This window comes from Coffea eugenioides, chromosome 8 (assembly GCF_003713205.1).
Source record: "Coffea eugenioides isolate CCC68of chromosome 8, Ceug_1.0, whole genome shotgun sequence".
Taxonomy (NCBI): Eukaryota; Viridiplantae; Streptophyta; class Magnoliopsida; order Gentianales; family Rubiaceae; genus Coffea; species Coffea eugenioides.
This window is the reverse complement of record NC_040042.1, coordinates 39,990,887-40,009,693: the sequence shown is the minus strand read 5'-3', so window position 1 is coordinate 40,009,693 and position 18,807 is coordinate 39,990,887. Positions and strand designations below refer to the sequence as shown.

Here is an 18,807-nt window from a genome sequence, read left to right as displayed (position 1 = left end):
TCAGGGCCACGAGCAGTCGGGTTGCCGTGTTAAACATCCTGAACTTCGTGAGCAGAAAGTAGGGTCAAAGATGGACACTCAACTAGCTGCGAAACCATCGCGGGAGAACAAGGATCAAGCATTGGGCCTGGAAGATGGAGAAGCCGTTGCTCTCAGGATCACAGGGGCAGAGCCTTTTCACGTGGAAGGAGAGCAACCTGGTGCAAGTGGGGAGATCGTATTGGAGGTCGGGCAGGTTCTTGGTGACTCTGACGCGGGACAAATGACGTCAGAAGTTGAGTGCCCTATTGTGGGTGTGGAGATCTGCTTGGAGGGTGGCAGGGAAGATGGGGTTTCTCCACAGATCCGGGAGGAGGGAAAAGGAATGCGGCAAGATGCTAACCTTAAGATAGCCGCGACCACGGTGGTTGAGAGCGCTGTCCACGCTGCTGCCGATGCCATTATCAACGAGTTGGCCACGCGGGTTGTAGAGGAAGATGACTCCATGGCTGTTGAAGAGGATGACGCGGCGGCGGTGGGGGAGGATAAAGCTGACGAGGTGCCGGATGCTGCGGTTTTGGACACCACTACTTGTGCTGGTTCGTTATCTCCGCGGAGATACAATGGGAGGTGCAGCGGGAAAATTGGAGGGCATGGGGTTGCGGAGACACTACACCTGGATCAGGTAGCAATCCTAGAACAAGACGGCCGTTGTGTTAGAGGACAGGGTGTCTGTGCCCCGGTACCTTCGGATAGAGAACTCAGGTCGGTATCAAATAAATCTCAAACTTCATTTCAGCTCTAATCTCATGATTAATACATATTTTTGGAATATTCAGGAAATTTTCAAGCCTCCAAACCTTAGAAGACTCAAAAAATTAGTTTGCATCCACAAATTAGCTGTAGTGGGGATTTGTGAGCCCAAGTTCCCTGTGACTGAAGTTGAGTCGATTCGTGTTCATTTAAACTTCGATTCTGTAGTGTGTAATTCCTCGGGGGAGGTCTGGGTAATCCTTCGGGCCCCCTTTGTTGGTCGAGTAATGGGACAATCTGATCAACATATCTCTCTGTTCCTGAGACACCCTAGGTTTTCTACTGAGGTTCTTGTTTCCTTTGTTCATGCTAAATGCCAGTTAGCTGAACGGGAACGGCTCTGGGAGGGTTTGTTGCAAGATAAGCCACGGCAAGGGCCTTGGTATGTGGTGAGGAATTTCAATCTCACATTATCGGTAGATGAAAAGAGAGGAGGGAGGCGTTTTCAGCTGACGGAAGTGTTAGAGCTGTCGAGCTTTATGTATGATGGAGAGGTGTTTGACGCGGGATTCACTGGTCCCACGTTCACCTGGTGTAATAATAGGCTCGGGCGAGCACGAATCTGGAAACGTCTAGACAGAGTATTGGTTAATATGGCCTGCTTGGAATTTTCCTTATCAGTCTCGGTCTCTCATTTAGTCCGAGCACCCTCGGACCATGCACCTCTCCTGATATCCTTCACCCCTAGGTCCAACATTCGGTGTCGCTCGTTCCGTTTCTTAAACATCTGGCCGGCCAGGAGGGATTTTTTTTATGTGATCAGGATGGCGTGGCAAGTTGAGGCAACTGGGTCATCTTTTTATGCGGTGCGGACAAAATTAAAGAGTGTATCTCCGGCCCTACATCTGTGGAATAAGGAGATGTTTGGGGATGTTTTTGAGAATGTAAAAAAGGTGAAGCTACGGTGGCTGATCTCAGGGTCCAATCTGATCCGTCCGTCGAGGCCTTTACTGAACTACAGCGGGCTCAAAGCCACTTGAATAAGCAGTTAGCAATTGAAGATCTTTTTTGGAGACAAAAGGCTAGGATCAAGTGGCTTCAGCACGGTGATCTTAATTCGAAATATTTTCACTCGGTTGTCAAGCAGCGGAGGATCCAATCTTTTATTCACAGGATTAAGGACTCTCGGGGGAAGTGGGTGACGGATGATGCAGAAATAGGAAAGGAAGCTGTCAGATACTTTGGTGACCTATTCACGGCCGGTCCTATTGTCAATTATCATCTCCTCCATATTATCCCTAATTTGAGTTCAGATATTGATAATACCATTCTGGAGGAGGTCCCCTCCTTCGAAGAGGTACGCAAGGTGATATTCAAGATGGATGGTGATAGTGCGGCTGGCCAAGATGGTTTCACTGGTCAATTCTTTATGGCTGCCTGGGAGGTTGTGGGTCAGGATGTGTATAGAGCAGTCGTGAGCTTCTTCTGCGGTGCGGAGTTGCCTCGCTTTGTCACGGTGACATTTATAGTCCTTCTGTCCAAGACGATGAATCCAAAGGACTTTAAGCAATTTCGGCCCATTAGTGTTTGTAACTTTCTTAATAAAGTGATTTCCCGAATCTTGTTGGGTAGGCTCTCAGGTGTATTGCCACGTCTCATCTCACCGCAGCAAAGTGGGTTTATCTAAGGTCGATCTATTTCAGATAACTATTTGCTTGCTCAGGAGCTTATGTCCGAAATAGGAAAGAAGTGCAGGGGGGGCAACCTAGCGCTTAAGTTAGATATGGCTAAGGCATACGACCGGGTCTCATGGGGGTTTCTTATTGCCGTGTTGCGCCGGTTTGGCTTCGGAGAAAGGTTCATCGACATGGTGTGGAGGTTGATTTCCAACGTTTAGTTTTCCGTACTTATCAATGGCGTGCCCTATGGATTCTTTAAATCCTCTAGGGGTCTCCGTCAGGGTGATCCGTTATCACCGGCATTATTTATCATCAGTTCGGAGGTTCTATCCCGAGGCTTGAATTCTCTTGTCAATCAATCCAGTTTCACGGCGTTTAAGGTTCCTAGGCACTGTTTCCCTATCACCCATTTGGCATTTGTTGACGATGTCATCATTTTTGCTAATGGGGGCGCGGCTTCCCTAAAGAGAGTAATACAGATACTTGAGTGGTACTAGCATGATTCAGGGCAGTTGGTTAACGTGCACAAAAGTGGATACTTAATTCACCCTCGTCTTTCCCCGGCTCGGCAAAGGGTCATTGCGCGGATCACCAGATTCCAGAAGAAAGATTTCCCAGTTCGGTACCTGGGAGCACCGCTGTTTATTGGTCACGCGAAGGTGAGTTACTTTTCTGACCTGTGTCAGAAGGTGCTTGACAAGGTTTTGTCTTGGAAGTCCCGACTTTTGTCGTTCGGAGGAAAAATTGTGTTGATTAAACATGTCCTGTCTAGTATCTCGATCTACCTCTTGGGGTTGGGTGTGATGCCTAAGGGAGTATTCAAGGTTATTGAGAAGGTTTGTGCGAACTTCCTTTGGGGATTAAGTCGGGAATCCAATAAATTTCATTGGCTCCGATGGAAGGACTTGTGCTTTCCCACTGATGAGGGTGGGCTGGGGTTGCGGTCGATTAGTGAGACTTATAAGGCCTTCTCCTGTAAGCTCTGGTGGAACTTCAAGTGTGGGCTTTCCTTGTGGGCAAGATTCATGCGCGCGAAATACTGTCATGGGTTTCATCCTTGTCAAGTCTCCATAACTACATTGGGATAAGCAACCTGGGGGCGGATGCTGGACATTAGGGGATTTACGGAGTTGCTGATTGGTTGGAGGCTCTTCGTGGGACGATGCAACTTCTGGTACGATAACTGGAAGGGGCACGGGGCCTTCCATCTGCGCGTACAGGTCAAGGAAGGTGTCTCATTTCAGCATGTTATGGATAATGGTGGTTGGATCCAGGGGAGGCTTGCGGAGCTTTTTCCTCCCGACATGGTGCAACAAGTCCTGGCGGTGGTTTGTCCAATCGGGGATTCTCCGGATAGAATGGTATGGACTGCATCATCTTCGGGTTAGTTTTCGCTGACTTCTGCATACAGTGAGCTCCGTGAGTGCAAGGCATCCTCTTTTCTGTATCGACAGGCTTGGCATCCAAGGGTTCCCCTGAAGGTGTCCTTTTTTGTTCTTCGGCTATTGAGGAATCGCCTCCCCTTGGATGACGTTCTAGCGTCATACGGTTTTCACATGCCCTCCAAGTGTTCTTGTTGTTTAATTTCGCAGACTGAGTCAGTGGGACATTTGTTCTCAGAAGGGGATCTGGCGGGTGCTGTTTGGAAGTTTTTTGGTTCAGTTTGTGGGGTTTCCCCTTATGCAGGTAACGTTAGAGGGGTTTTCGGGAGTTGGTGACTCTAGCGGGTCAAATCGGAGAGACTCAAATTCATCTTCCGGCTCTTGCCTAGTCTTATCTGCTGGCACATCTGGAAGGCTAGCAACAAGACGCGATTCCAAGGGGTCAGGATAAACCCGGTTATTGTTTGTCGTGCTGTTTTCCGGGATCTTAAAGATGCTTATGGCATGGAGTTCATGGAGTTGCAGCAGGTATGGGATTGGCCTACGTTCTTCGACAGGGTAGAGCAACGGCAGGTTGTCTTCCGAATTAAGTTGATCCGTTGGTACTCTCCTCCACCTCATTTTGTCAAGATGAACATAGATGGATGCTCGAAAGGTAACCCTGGGGTGAGTGGTGGAGGTGGGATCCTTCGGAGCTCTGAGGGTAGATTGCTATTTGCATTCTTGGGGTTCTTGGGGCAATGTACTAGCTTACAGGCGGAGGCGGAGGCCAAGGCTTTGCTACTTGGGCTGCAGTTATGTGTGCAACGAGGTTTTTTGGAGAATCTAATTATTGAATCAGATTCGTTGATGCTAGTACGAATTCTCTGGCAAGAGTCTCGTTGTCCTTGGTCCATCGATGGGGAGGTGGAGGAGATTTTGCATCTAACTCGTAGAAGGGTTCAGTTCGTGCACTGTTACAGGGAAGCTAATACAGTGGCGGATATATTGTCTAATGTGGGCTGTGCCCATATAGATCAGAGATTTTGTGTGTATGATACCTTCGTGGGCCTCCCATTCTTAGCCAGGGGTAATTATCGTTTAGACAGATTGGCTTTTCCCTCTTTTCGTAGATGTAGGCCCTTGCGCCGGAATTCCATTGTGTAACATTCCTTTTTTAATTGAATAAAAATCCAAGAGTTTAATTAAAAAAAAAATACTAAACCCTACTTTTTGATCCATCACAAAAGTTTGTTCAATTTCGTGACTTCAAAAAAATAAGCTGTAAATACACTAATTTTCACAAGAATCAATCTCTAAACTCCTTCTCTCCACCTTCTATCTAGAAAAAAATTCTCTAATTAAAACTCCCTTCAACTCTTCCATGGGAGAGAGATCAGATTTTTCTGATCTTTCCTTATGGGAGGAGTTCTCTCTTTAGAAATCTTTTCATTTGTGTGTATCAAATCTTTTTAAAAATTTTTTTAATGAGAGTTTTTCTCTCATTAGGGCTGTTTAGTGAGAGTTTTCTTTTCGCCTAAATTTTTTAGTGAGTGTTAGGGCTTGTTTGGATTGCCGGTTTCCGTCGAAAAATTACGTCGCTTTCCGTGATTACATTTCCCTATTATCTTTTTCCCTCACATACATCAAATAGCTACAGTATTTTTTCCATGAAAAATCACGGAAAATGCAATCCAAACACAACCTTATTCTCTCATAGGGATTGGTTGTGAGAGTTTTTGATATTTTTTTCATTTTTTTATTAGATCTGAGTTTTTTAGATTTTGATTATCAGATCTGGAATTTCTTGAATCTATTTGGCAGATCTCACCATAATATTTGGACTTGAAATAGCTAATCAGCAGATCTGGTGATTGGAAGCATGCACAGATGTTTGTGGAATTACAATTATTTTATCTCATTTTTTTAAATTTGGAGTTTTATAATGTAATTTTTATTGTTTTTCAAATCTGAAATATCCTTTCTTCTGGTTTGTTTTTTGATATATGTGTATGTTTGATAATATAATTTCTGCCATTAGTGTAGATTTTAATGAAATTATGATATTTTATCAAAAAAAAAACTAAGCTATAAGAAATTTTCCAGTCTTAAACAATATTTTCATTTGGCCATAAGAATTTGGCCATTATTTTCCTCAAATTTCAATTAACACAGTTTGAATTTCCAATTAAACTCCAGTTTAACTTAATCCCACTTTATTTCTTGATCTATCGCAAAGATTTGTCCAAATTGCTTGAGATAAAAAAACACATATGTTACATATGTTAAATACAATGTAAGGTTACATATGCCAGTGAATTTGAATTCAAAGGAAGGATTGAAATGAATAGATGTGAAATACACATTGTTCAAGTATATTGTTTATCATGAGATAATAGAATTCACAATTAATAAAAACAGTTGGGTAGAAATTGAATTTTTGCTTTCTTCTCTAAATGGCCGGACGCGATTCTGCAGTCTGTGTGTTACTTGGCTTCTAGATTAATTCCGGCGATAGCACCAACTCCAAGGCATTGCAATTGATATAGTTTAGACACAAACTTCTATACAAGTTTGACGTGCTTAGGGATGCAAACGAGTCAAATCAAGTCGAGTTTTGACTTAATCGAACCGAGTCTTGACTTAATTTTATCAAATTCGAACTCGATCTCGAGCTCGACGAGCTGACAAATAATTCGACCAACTCGAGTTCGACTCGAGCTCGATATTGATCTAGCTCGAGTCGAGTTTGAATTGAGCCGCTCGATTCATTTGCATTCCTAACGTGCTCAAATAACAGCAAAAAACGAATGAGTCATCTTCTTTTCTAGAGCCAATCTTGCCGGCAACCGCCAAATGGTGGCAATGTTATTTGAATTGTATTAAACATGTAATTAATCAGATCTAAAGTCTTATTTGGAACATCATCATTGGTCAAAAACTAATTAGTCGATATACCAAGTAATTGGTAAATTTTAAATTCTCAACCAAATTTCTTCATTTGTTTGGATAAGAGAATTGGATTTCAAATCCAAACGCATCCAAATATCCTCATCCAAAAACACAACAATATAATTTGTTTACACTGAAGGATTAAGGGCTTGTACGATCACTAGTCCTAATTATACCGTACAATATAAACATTCACACAATAAGTATAATTGTACTATACTGTCACAATAAATTAACACAACAAAGATGAATACCAACAAAGATTAACCACTAGCCCAAAGCCTGGTGGCCACCACCAAATTCTTAAGACTTGGTGAGGTGAGAAGCAAGGTTTCCCACCAATTGCCACAATAAGTGGCTTTTCTGAAAAATCCATGCAGATGCGTAGTACACCCGTTTGGTCCGGTAGAGGTTCAGTCCCCATCTACCTCCCATAAGTCCAGTTGGGTCTCCCCTTAGATAGATTAAGATAGAGTAGGATATAGATAAAATAGCGACGAATGACAAAAAAAAAACATAATAACATACAAAAAAGACAATAATAAATTTGGCAATCTTTAGAAATCGTCCTGCAATTTCATCCATTCAATTTCAAATCAAATCCATCTCCGCCTAATTTTAGTGTAAAATCAAAAGACCCCACTCTACTTCGAAGAGGGCATCTAGGTGGGATCCAGCAATTCAATGTGGATTGTTGGATTATAAATTGGTATCCAGTTGATGGACCACAATGGTAAGTTGTGCCAGCGGTACTAGTTAACGTCACATCATTACTCCCTCAGCCCATTATAAATTGGTTTCAGTTTGCATTGCCACTTAGGTCGTATGCTTAGTATAGAATTATTCATATAAAATATTAGTAATTGTTTTCCAGTGTGCTCATTATGGTTGCTGGACGAGAACCGAGATCAAAACACTTGACACATATTATTGCAGAGAAGTAGAAGTCCCTACATGCATGATGGAGAATTCTGCTGATGATGAACAAGAAAGTATGATTACAAAGCCTTTACTTGATGATCATGACGGATTTTCAGGAAAGGGTGGCTTCAGAACAATGCCATTCGTTTTAGGTAACTCCTTTTTCTTTCTTTTTTCCTTTGAATTTGTAGAAGGGGTGGGGTGGGAAGGACTGAAACCTCACTTTGAAAACAAGAAACAAACGACCCTTATTAAAACTAGGTATATCTGATTCTCATTCTATGTGTCTTTGTTTAATTGAAGTTTATTGAGGAATAGTTTTAGTGAAATTTTCTATTAAGAATTGACCGTTCTGTGTTTTAATGGTTTTTTTTCCGGGGGCAGCCAATGAGGCTTTTGCGCAGGTGGCAAGCTATGGGCTACAGCCTAGCATGATTCTGTACTTGACGAGAGAGTATCATTTGAACATGGCTACTGGGTCTAACACAATCTTTCTTTGGTCAGCAGCAACAAATTTGATGCCCCTTCTTGGTGCTATAGTTGCAGATTCATTTCTGGGTCGATTTCGGATGATCTTATTTGGTTGTGTTATTAGTCTTCTGGTAAATACCCCATTTACACACTTTAGTGTTTTCAGTGGTTAATATTTATTTTAATTATGTTTAATTTTTCATCGCACAAGAAGTTGTTTGTTCCGATTTCTTGCATTTTCATCTATCATGTCATTTTCAACTTCAGATTGTACTGTGAAAGTGGACGAATTTTATAGAGTATCCCTGGCTTTTTTCTTTGATTTACAATCTGGCGGCCAGGATGGATCAAAGAACATTTAAAAATGCTTAATGATCTTGTGAGGAGGAGGAGTTGGGGTGCACTTTAAAATTACATCATTGTTGCTTAAGAGTGGTGTAAATCATTTTCCTGCCGCTGTCAGATGCTTTTTTTTGTCGGAAAAATACATCATTTCTCACTTTTTATCTTCATGCAGTGACAAAATTATATCTGTTCTGACCCTGTGTTTCATTTCAATTAAGAACCAACATGTTCACATAGGAAACTGGTGAAACAAATTGCAGAAAAGGCATGTTTTAGACTTTCTTGTCTAATTCTGTTTCCAGCAACTCTCATTTTATATTAGCTCTTTCTGAACTTTTGGAATGGAACTCCATAATCATCTTCTTTTTTTTTTTTTTTGAGAGGATTCCAATCATATATGGCATGATGTCATCCGAAAATGCAGGCCATTATTTTCTTCACGCACACAGCAGCTTTATATTTTAGTTTTCAGTTACAAATCCTGCTCCATTGATATTTCATGGGCAGTGAAGAAAACTGAAAAAGAACCCCTGACTTTTAGAAGATAATTTGTTGCACATCACACAAGTAAAACTTAAAGAAATTTAAATTCTCTGCATCTTTCTTTAAGGCTTCACTTGTTGATGCACCGAAGTAGTCGTGCTGCTGCAAGAAAAAATTACACTACTGACCAGTAATACAGAGGGGTGCATTTTTAGTTCTTCAAATTTACTATCTTATTTCTAATTTTAATGGTATCATCTGAAAATGAGTTTCTACTTTGATTGAAGGGAATGGCTCTTTTGTGGCTAACAAGTATGATTCCACAAGCAAAGCCGCCTCCATGTCATGAATCGAATAAAAATTGTAGCTCTGCGACAAGTTTTCAACTCTTTCTCTTGTGTTCTTGTTTAGGACTGACGTCTATTGGATTTGGAGGAATTACGTCTTCATCCATAGCTTTTGGTGCTGATCAGTTACAAAAAGCAGGTGGCCACAACAATGGACGGGTGTTGGAGTCCTATTTCAGCTGGTACTATGCGTTATCCACAATTTCTGTTTTAATTGCTTATACTTGCATTGTCTACGCACAAGAAAGCTTGGGATGGCAAGTTGGTTTTGGCATTCCAGTCATGCTCATGTTGTTGTCAACTCTGTCATTCTCCTTGGCTTCGCACTTATATGTCAAGTTGAAGGCTAAATCAAGTTTAATAGTCGAAATGCTTCAAGTGGCTGTAGCCTCTTATAGGAAACGGCATATAGAATTGTCAACAGAGAGGTCAAAATTGCTGTGCCATCACCACAGGGGTCCATCAATTTGTCTTCCAAGTGAAAAACTAAGGTGTGATCTTAATTTTCTCTTATCCAAAATGATTAGCTCCGCTCACAGGCTAGGGCTGTATTTCTTTCTTGATTCATATATATGCATAATTTCGATTATGCAAGGTTGCCTGTATTTGGTAGCTATAATTGGTTTGCAATTATCCTATTTTATTTTTCATCTGTTGGTGAATTCAACAATTTGTAATAACATTTTATGAGTCACAGAATTTCTCTTTAAAGTCATTTGGAGTTTGAACATTCAAGCGAGAAGTTCCTAGTAGGTCATTTAAACAATGTTCTCTTATGGAAGCTTCAATAATTTGTCTTCCAGGTTCTTAAATAAAGCTTGCATCATCATAGATCCTGAGAAAGACTTGACAACAGATGGAAAAGCGGCAGATCCCTGGAGTCTTTGCACAGTAAATCAAGTTGAGGACCTGAAGTCGATTCTCAGAGTGATCCCCTTATGGTCCACAGGAATGATAATGTCAGTAAGTAGCAGCCAGGGCTCATTTTCCGTACTTCAAGCAAAGTCCATGAACCGAAAATTTGGTCCAAACTTTGAAATGCCAGCAGGTTCTTGTAGTATGTTTGCCGTTGTCGGTGCAGTACTATGGATACCTTTTTATCTTCAGATAATCCTGCCTGTTGCATCAAGAATTTTGGGGAGACCTGTTCATCTCTCGACAAGGAAAAGAATGGGAATTGGAATTTCCCTTTCTTTCGTAGGCATGATAGTGGCAGCAACAGTGGAGGTTAAACGACGTAGTCTGGCTATCAGGGAAGGATATTCAGATGATTCAGATGCAGTGGTGGACATGTCATTACTTTGGCTTCTCCCCCAATCTTTCTTGACCGGCGCTGGCGCAACTGCAAATATAGTTGCACAGAATGAGTTCTATTATTCCGAGTTTCCAAGAAGCATGTCAAGTATATCTTCCACTCTTTCCTTACTTGGGATGTCTGCGGCAAATCTTGTAGCAAGTTTTCTTATGAACGCCATTGACGAACTCTCAAAACTGGGAGGAAAAGAAAGCTGGATTTCGACCAACATCAATAAGGGTCACTATGATTATTACTATTGGGTTCTTGCTGGCTTAAGTGTGCCTAACATGATTTATTTCCTCATTTGCAGCAAGGCTTATGGTCCTGGCAAAGAAGATAAGAAAGAGACAACTTTTCATGAACAGGATGACTAGAACTAGAGGTCTTTCATTGCTGTAATATAGTTGGTTAAACCTAGACAAGTTGCATCGTGATCAATATACCTGCAGAAGCCTGGGAGTCAAGAATATCAGTTGATCTGGATGTTTTCAACAATGTCATTCCACACGGCTGCTAATGAAGGTCGGACTCATGCTCTACATATCGTTGGCAATGCCACTGTTGAATAGGATTGTATCTATAGATGCATGCTTTTGGTGTATGAATATGCAAACCATAAATGTTCAAGATTGTAAGTCTACCGTTTTACTTGAAAACCTGTCATCCAACTTGTCATATCTGGATGCACTGATGTCTGGCGGCCGGGAACTGCAGAAGAGGAATAATCTTCCTTGGTAATTTCCCTTTTGCCTTTTAAATGAAATTTTAGCTTCATCAGGAGGTAAGAAGATTTAGCAAGTTATTGCTAGAAGTGATGGATGCATTGATTGAACCCTTTCTTCACCTTGTGGCTGGAAATACTACCCTAGACTAGTTTTTAGCAACAAATTATTGCTGACTCCACAGAAAATTGAACATATTAATAATTTGGTCAAACCAATAGGGAGGTACGTAAATGTCTTAAACCCAAATTTCTTTTGGAGCCAGTGTCTCCATTCCATCACATTATCACGATGTGTATTCTATGAAGTCTAATGTTCTAATAGTTTGTGAAATAAAATAGAAATAAGATTTGTTGAAATGAGGAAAGTAAAAATTTTTTGGCATATCTAAACAAAGGGTGAGTCAACACAATGGTTCTGCGACCGGATCTGCGGCTATAGGAAGTGGATCCGTTTGTGGATTCTTCTTAAAAGCCAAAAAATTTATGAAACATTTTTGGCATGTTCTATCCATTTAAGGAACTTAATTGCCGTCTCTTAATGCCTATAAATGTGAGAGATGGTGGTCGATTAATCTGCGACTCTTGAGTTATGTCTTTTACTATAAAAATGACAAGTTTCTGGCAAATCAAAGAATTTTGAACTTTTCCTTGTAAAAGAAAACTTGAGATTTGATATCAAGATTCTCTAAATCCTATTGTATTTTAGAGATAAATCTTGTAACAAATACTTTACTTTATATAGTGAAAGCAAATAACATTTCAAGGATAGTATCAAATATGTGTCAAGATCATCGTCTTGAATCTCACTTTCTCAGTGAAATTTGTGCAATACAAGTTCCCGTACTTTTATGTGTATGTGTATCAATTACATCAACATCTAATATCTTTGCATTGAATTTGGAAAGCACAAGGCGCCTTGTCCATAGCCAAAAAAACAAGTTGCCTTGCCACCTGCACCATCCGTACAGAGTCTACGATTACAGGCATGTCATTTTTCTGCAGGGAAAGAAAAAAAAAATCGATTTGTATGATGCAATAAAAAAAAGAGCTTCACGCTTTCACTTTTGCTACTTAATGTTGAGGCAGTTAATTATGACACACCATTTACTTCCCATAATGCTAATATTGACGAGAAAGTAATAGTATACTAGCTAAATTCATTGTGCATGATTGTTTGGTGAAAAATATTACATGCACAAGAGGCAAAGGATGTGCTACGTGACATTTGCTAAAGTGTGGAGGGGGATATTTTATATATGTATATGATTGAAATGTACGCATAAAAATTCATGCAGTGATGCAGGCATAATATTGACCAACATCTTTGGTCTCAGATTGATATCTATGTTATATAAAATAGGAGAGGATTCCTTTTAATGTTATACCAAAAATACTCGCTAAAGTTAGTTTTTAAATTACTCAAGTTCTCTCTTTTTTCCAATCACGATTTAATTTTTATCTACAATTACTCACATCCCTCTCTTTTTCTCTACCATGATTTTAAATATAATAACTCCTTAAATAAAAAAGAGCAGCATTTATAGATTTCTGGAAAAAAAACATACATGCTCTAACATGATTCTACGTGGAATAATTTATTATAAAAAAATTAATTATATATTTTTGGAATAAGCACACGCATAGAGTATGCCAAAAGCAAATATGATTCTACATACATACAATAACTTATTATTAAAAAATTAATTATATACTTTTGGAATAAGCACACACATAGAGTATGCCAAAAGCAAATATGTGCCAAAAGCACTAGCTGTATTTAATCTGGTAGGATTGTTGTAATCTAGGAAGTACCTGTAGAAGATACAGAATGGAGATTTAGATGATGCAAAGGGATGATGATGCAAGCGACCATCCTTGGATGTTCATCCAAAGAGAGCAGTTTCAGATTAATCTTGCTACAAATGTTGCCTTTTCCAATTCTCGATTAAGACCTGATTAGGACACATTCGGCATCATGTGGTGCTTACAAAAACTGACTTTGTCGTCTAAAATGTGGTCAGGCCTACTACATCACTGCTAATGGAATATATATTTCTCCCTTTTTTGTTTTGAAATTTCAAGCCCTTTTAAACTTAAATTTGCTATTTCAAGCATTAACAATTTGATATCATTTCTCTCTGCTGTTTGTTATAACCTATTTAACTCTTTTAGCCTGCCATACATGATTTTTTGTTATAAATTTCTTTAATCTATTTGGTGCATGTCAAGTTATTTTTATTCTTTGAATTTGTTACACCAATTACCTATAAGCCATATAGTGGTAATTTGGAAATGAAAATACGTTTTAGCATTTCATATTAATAGTTTATAGGTAAGGGCTGACACTGTTACATTGAAATTCAAAATTAGGATAGTAAATATAATATTCAAAACTACAAGGGACCCAAGAGAAAATGTTATAAACCGCAGGACAAATTTGATAACTTCTCCCTACTAATATTACTCTTCCATTAATTTATGGAAATCTCATAATCTTTAAAGATAATTCAACATTTTGCATTTTAACCCTTTTTGAGATAATTCAACATTTTGCATTTTAACCCTTTTTGATGTATGTGTTTCAAAAGAGTCTATTGGCTTTGAGGTTGCCCGAAGTCATAGCCTCAAATGGCTAGCTTGACATGATGGTTTCTTTGGTTTGGATTTTCTTTTAGGCTAACTTTTTTTTAATACATTGTTAGTGTGTAATTCTTTTTTTTTTAAATTTTTATACCAGCAAGTTTAAATCATGTTACATAACATGAATTTAAATTTGAAATTTAAGTCATGCATATGTGATATATATTCAAACTGCTAGTGTAAAAAAATCACTACAGTGTTAGTGCATAAAAAGCTAATACATGGTCAGTACATAAAAAATTAATCCTTATAAAAAGCTGATACATTGTCAGATCATTTCATTTAATAAATCTCCACTAAAGGCAGAACATAAATCAAACAAACATGACACAAATACATATAGATATGAAATCAATAGATACAATAGATCTAGGAAATCAATAGAAATAAAGATAACATTGGTGCTCCTATATATCTTACATTCGGATGAATCAATGTACGTAATCCCATACATCGGTGCATATCTTCTGACAATCAAATTTGATTAAAACTGGTTCAAATTTAAAGAGAAATTTAGATCTAATAATAATGGAGAAATTGCCGACCTAAAAAACTAATTAAAAAATCCATCAGAGAAATTTAGATCTGGCAATAATGGAGAAATTTTTGTTTCCTTTTTTCATTGAATTTTAACATGTGGTTTAATTTTAACTACTGTAATTGATAGTGGTAAAGATTCAAATGAGAGGAGTATGTATATTAGGAAATACACCAACAATGGATTATCTTTAAAAAGGCAAAGAAAAAAATAACCTAATAAGCAAATATCCATTAGAGGAAAAAAGAACAAAAATTTCCAAATAACTAACATGTGAATGTGTGATAATAAAACATTGAGCAATTGACTTTGTATTGTCCAATTAAAAGAAACTAGAATACAAAATTTTTGTTAAATTAGAGAATAAATGATATTGATTTATAATTAACTAATTATGCAAAAAATCTATGTATTTTCTTCATAATTAGAAATTAGAGAATGGATATCTTTACGTTTTTGTTAGCAAAATTTTTCATTTGCTTAAAAATAAGAATTTGAAAAAAAATTAATTTTGATTACAAATTAAAAGAGAGCAAAAAAATGGTATAGTAGAAGGGTATTTTTGTCTCTCACAAGGTTAAGTGATACAAAATAAAATTAGAGAGTAAAGTAAGAATCAAAGTGTATTTTTGAGTGATAAATTGTAATTAACCCTTAATTCAATTGAAGAAAAACTTAGGTTGACAACTAACTGCTTTCCCCACTTTCATAACTGTCTCTTTTCCTTTTCCTTAGGAGGAGAGTTGAATTAGGTGGTAAGGTAGAGCGATTATAAGTAGAAGATTCTGAGTTCAAAATCTCTCACTTACAAACAATAAATAAATAAATAAAATAACAAAAAAAACCCGTCTCTTTTTCTATATGCCTCGTCTTCGACTATGACCTTTTGCTCCAAATGATCAATAGTAACACGGGCTTTTCAGCATCCATAGTCCATTATTACAAGATTTATTGGTTACAGTGGGATGCATTTCCTAACAAATACTGATTTTATACAGTGTTGTTGCTTTTAATGCCAGTAATACTCTTTGATTAATTTCAGAAATCCCATAAGACTTTAGCAAATCTAAACTCTTTTAATCATGTGTTTCAAAAGAGAGTGTTCCAATGGCTTTGAGCACTTGCCTTCCATTGGAGTCAGATTGCTAGTCTGACGTGATGGTTTTAAAGCCATTGATAGAGAAGTAAGTCCACATATAAGCATTTGGTTGGAATATTACAAATACCACCTAATATATTCATGTAGCAAAAATTATGATTTTTCTTTTTTAAGTTGGTAGAAACTGCAAACATGCATTGCGGTAGCCAAGTTCAGTTTAGCAATTTTCACAGATAGAACCATTTTCACTTACCAGGGCCATACAAAATCCGTCACCTGTAACTTCCACCTAAATTATCTTATCTGAACATAATGCAAAAATTTTGGCATCACAGGACATCCTCACGTTTTGAAAAAGATCCCAACAAGAAGAGTCTGAAAACGTCAAGGCTGGATATTTATAATGGCTGGCAACCACGGCACCACATGTTGGCTAAGTAAGGTGCATGTTTGAGTTTCGCAGCAAATGTGAGAATTTCTATAATTAAACTATGGTCTTGAAAATATGCCTTGACTCATAGTGATAATTGGAGCCGAATCCATCTAAATTTTTTTAATTAAAAAAAAATTGTTTGCTATGACAATTCAATTCAACAAAAGATTTTTTGACGAGAGGAGGAGATTTTTTTTTCAAGAATAGAGGGAAAACTGGAATTTTCCTTTCGCTTCTCCCATTTGTTTTTTTTCCCTTCCGTCTTTCTCGTCCTTTTCCGTTTGGCACTTTTCTTTCTTATCGTTTTCCTTTTCTCTCTGCTTCCTTGCCTTGCCTACCAGTTGGGGCCAGTTCCCTACCTATACCAGCTCTTGGTGCTACTTTCATTGGCCCGCTTCCTCATAATCCAACACCCCGCATCCACCAGAGTTAGCTGCGGCGTGATTCATAGTTGCACTCAACTTATAACAGTTACTTGATTTTATTTTGGCCATCCATAAACTGTCAAGTTATTCCTAAAAGTCTAAATGCGGTTTTCTATGGAGTTTAATGCGTACATACACGTAACTAGGCAGATACAAGTGAAGTTGTTACTTTCACAAAGGTACAAATAAATGATGCAATTGATGATCTTTCATTTATTTGTCTCATGTATTTTGAAAGATCTTTCATCTTGTTTCATCTTTTACCTTGTTACGTTGTGTTAATTAATTCTAATTAAAAGAGGACTTAGGTGTTAAACTTTCAAAAATGTGAAAATATACGATGCAATTGATGATAAGTGTATACACACATAAATATGATTCTGCATTTATTTATTTGTTTCATATGTTTTGGAAGATCTTTCATCTTTTTGCCTTTTATACTGTGTTAATTAATTCTTATTAAAAGAGGACTTAGGTGTTAAATTTTTAAAAATGTGAAAATGTACTATGTGAGGGTGTGTATGCAAGGAAATATAAATGTGAGTGTTTACATTTAAATTAAATATACAAGGATATATCAACTTAAATCAATTTGGCTTCTGCTTGACTATTAAATTATTCGAGCTAAAACCTTTAGGTTAAAAATTGAATAAAGCTATTGCCATAAACTAAGGTGCTGTCTAATTTATGGGTATGGGGGCGCTTTACGTTATATTTGTTACCTCATATACATCGATACATACACACACACATTAAAAGTTCTTAATTCAATTACCCATATTCTTTCTTCTAAGTTGTATACTTAATTGAAGAGAATCGCTAGATCATTTGGATATTTGGGTTTTACTCATATTAATATCCAACTTTTCTCATATTTTCTCTCTCTTCTAACAAAATATATTTTTTAATAAGTTTATATTATATTTTCATTATAGGTTTCCTCTCTCGTCTAACAAACTAAATTTTTATCTATAAATTCACTTTAATTTATCTTATCTGTATGTTTTAACTTTATTTTAATTGTTACTTCACTAGCATTGCTAGAAATTAATATTTGTTCATGCGGAAAATTATATTTTTGCATATTTGGTATTTAGTTGAGTATAAATATTTAGCTTTAGGTTTTTAATCATATAAAAATCTGATAATTCATTCAAATAATATCTATCAATCTTTCATATAGCTCACATATTTAATGCATAATATAATAATAAAATAAATGTATATAAATAGAAGTTTTCAAAAGTTAAAATGGTACTTGAACATTTGGGTACATTAATTTTCTAACATAAATATTCATAAATAGGTATGAATATTATTTGATCCTTTTTTGAATTATTCATACTTGCATAAATTTTCAACTAATATAAATATAAGAAAGAACTGTGCTAATGAAATACTAGTTTACATTTAAATACTTAACCCTACTTTATTTTTTGATCCATCACAAAAATTTGTCCAATTACTTGATGTCGAAAAACTAAGCTGTAAGAAATTTTCCATTCTTATACAATATTTTCACTTAGTGGCCACAAGAATCTGCCATTAATTCCCACAAATTTCAATTGACATAGGTTGAATTTCCAATTAAACCCTAATTTAACTTAACCCTATTTTATTTCTCAATCTACCACAAAAATTTGTCCAAATTGCTTGAGATTGAAAAACTAACCCGCAAATTTCCGTTCTTAAACAATATTTTTCTGAGTTGCCACAAAAGTTTGCCATTATTTTCCACAAATTTCAAGTAACATATGTTAAATTTATGCTAAGGTTACGTATGGCGGTGACCATGAATTCAAGAGAAAAATTGAAATGAATGGATTTCAAAAGAATAGGTTTTCTTTTTTGAGGCAAAATGAATAGATTTGAAATACACATTGTTTCAAGTATATCGTTTGGCTCAAAAGATATCATAAGATAATAGAATTCACAATTAATAAAAACACTTTGGGATAGAAATTGAATGTTTGCTTTCTTTCTACGTGGCCGAACGCGATCCTGTAGTCTGTACTACTTGGCTGCTAGAATCAAGGCATTGCAATTGATATAGTCTGTACTACATGTTTGAAGTGCTCGAATAACACCAAAAAACGAACTAGTCATCTTCTCTTTAGAGCCAATGTTGTCTGGCCACAAGAGACGCTGGTACCTGCAGCGGGGCCGGCGCTCGACTGATTATTGGAAAGATGCAGATTATTGGAGAAACGAGATATGGAGTGTTGGTTTTCAAATCCATTTCAACACCCCAAAAAAAGAAAAGAAAAGAAAAGAAAAAGAAATCCATTTCAACACATTAAATCCCTTCTGTGAGAAATTTTGTTATCGTCAAGATTAACTATATCCTTGGCCAATTTGAA

General features: G+C 37.2%; 1 protein-coding gene across 5 annotated transcripts in view; it reads left to right on the top strand.

The window, feature by feature from the left end:
• LOC113781219 (protein NRT1/ PTR FAMILY 1.2-like) overlaps positions 1–11,429 on the top strand; it is a 46,530-nt gene extending 35,101 nt beyond the window's left edge. For 2 of the 5 annotated variants that reach the window (XM_027327111.1, XM_027327110.1), the window contains 3 exons: positions 8,030–8,247; positions 9,232–9,782; positions 10,095–11,429. In XM_027327111.1, coding sequence (XP_027182912.1) covers positions 8,030–8,247; positions 9,232–9,782; positions 10,095–10,962 — 1,637 coding nt within the window. In that variant the 3' untranslated portion in view covers positions 10,963–11,429. Of the gene's footprint in view, positions 1–7,550; positions 7,798–8,029; positions 8,248–9,231; positions 9,783–10,094 lie in introns of those variants that run through there. The other 3 variants (XM_027327115.1, XM_027327113.1, XM_027327116.1) reach the window with 3 other exon arrangements.
• The last annotated feature ends 7,378 nt before the right edge of the window (positions 11,430–18,807 follow it).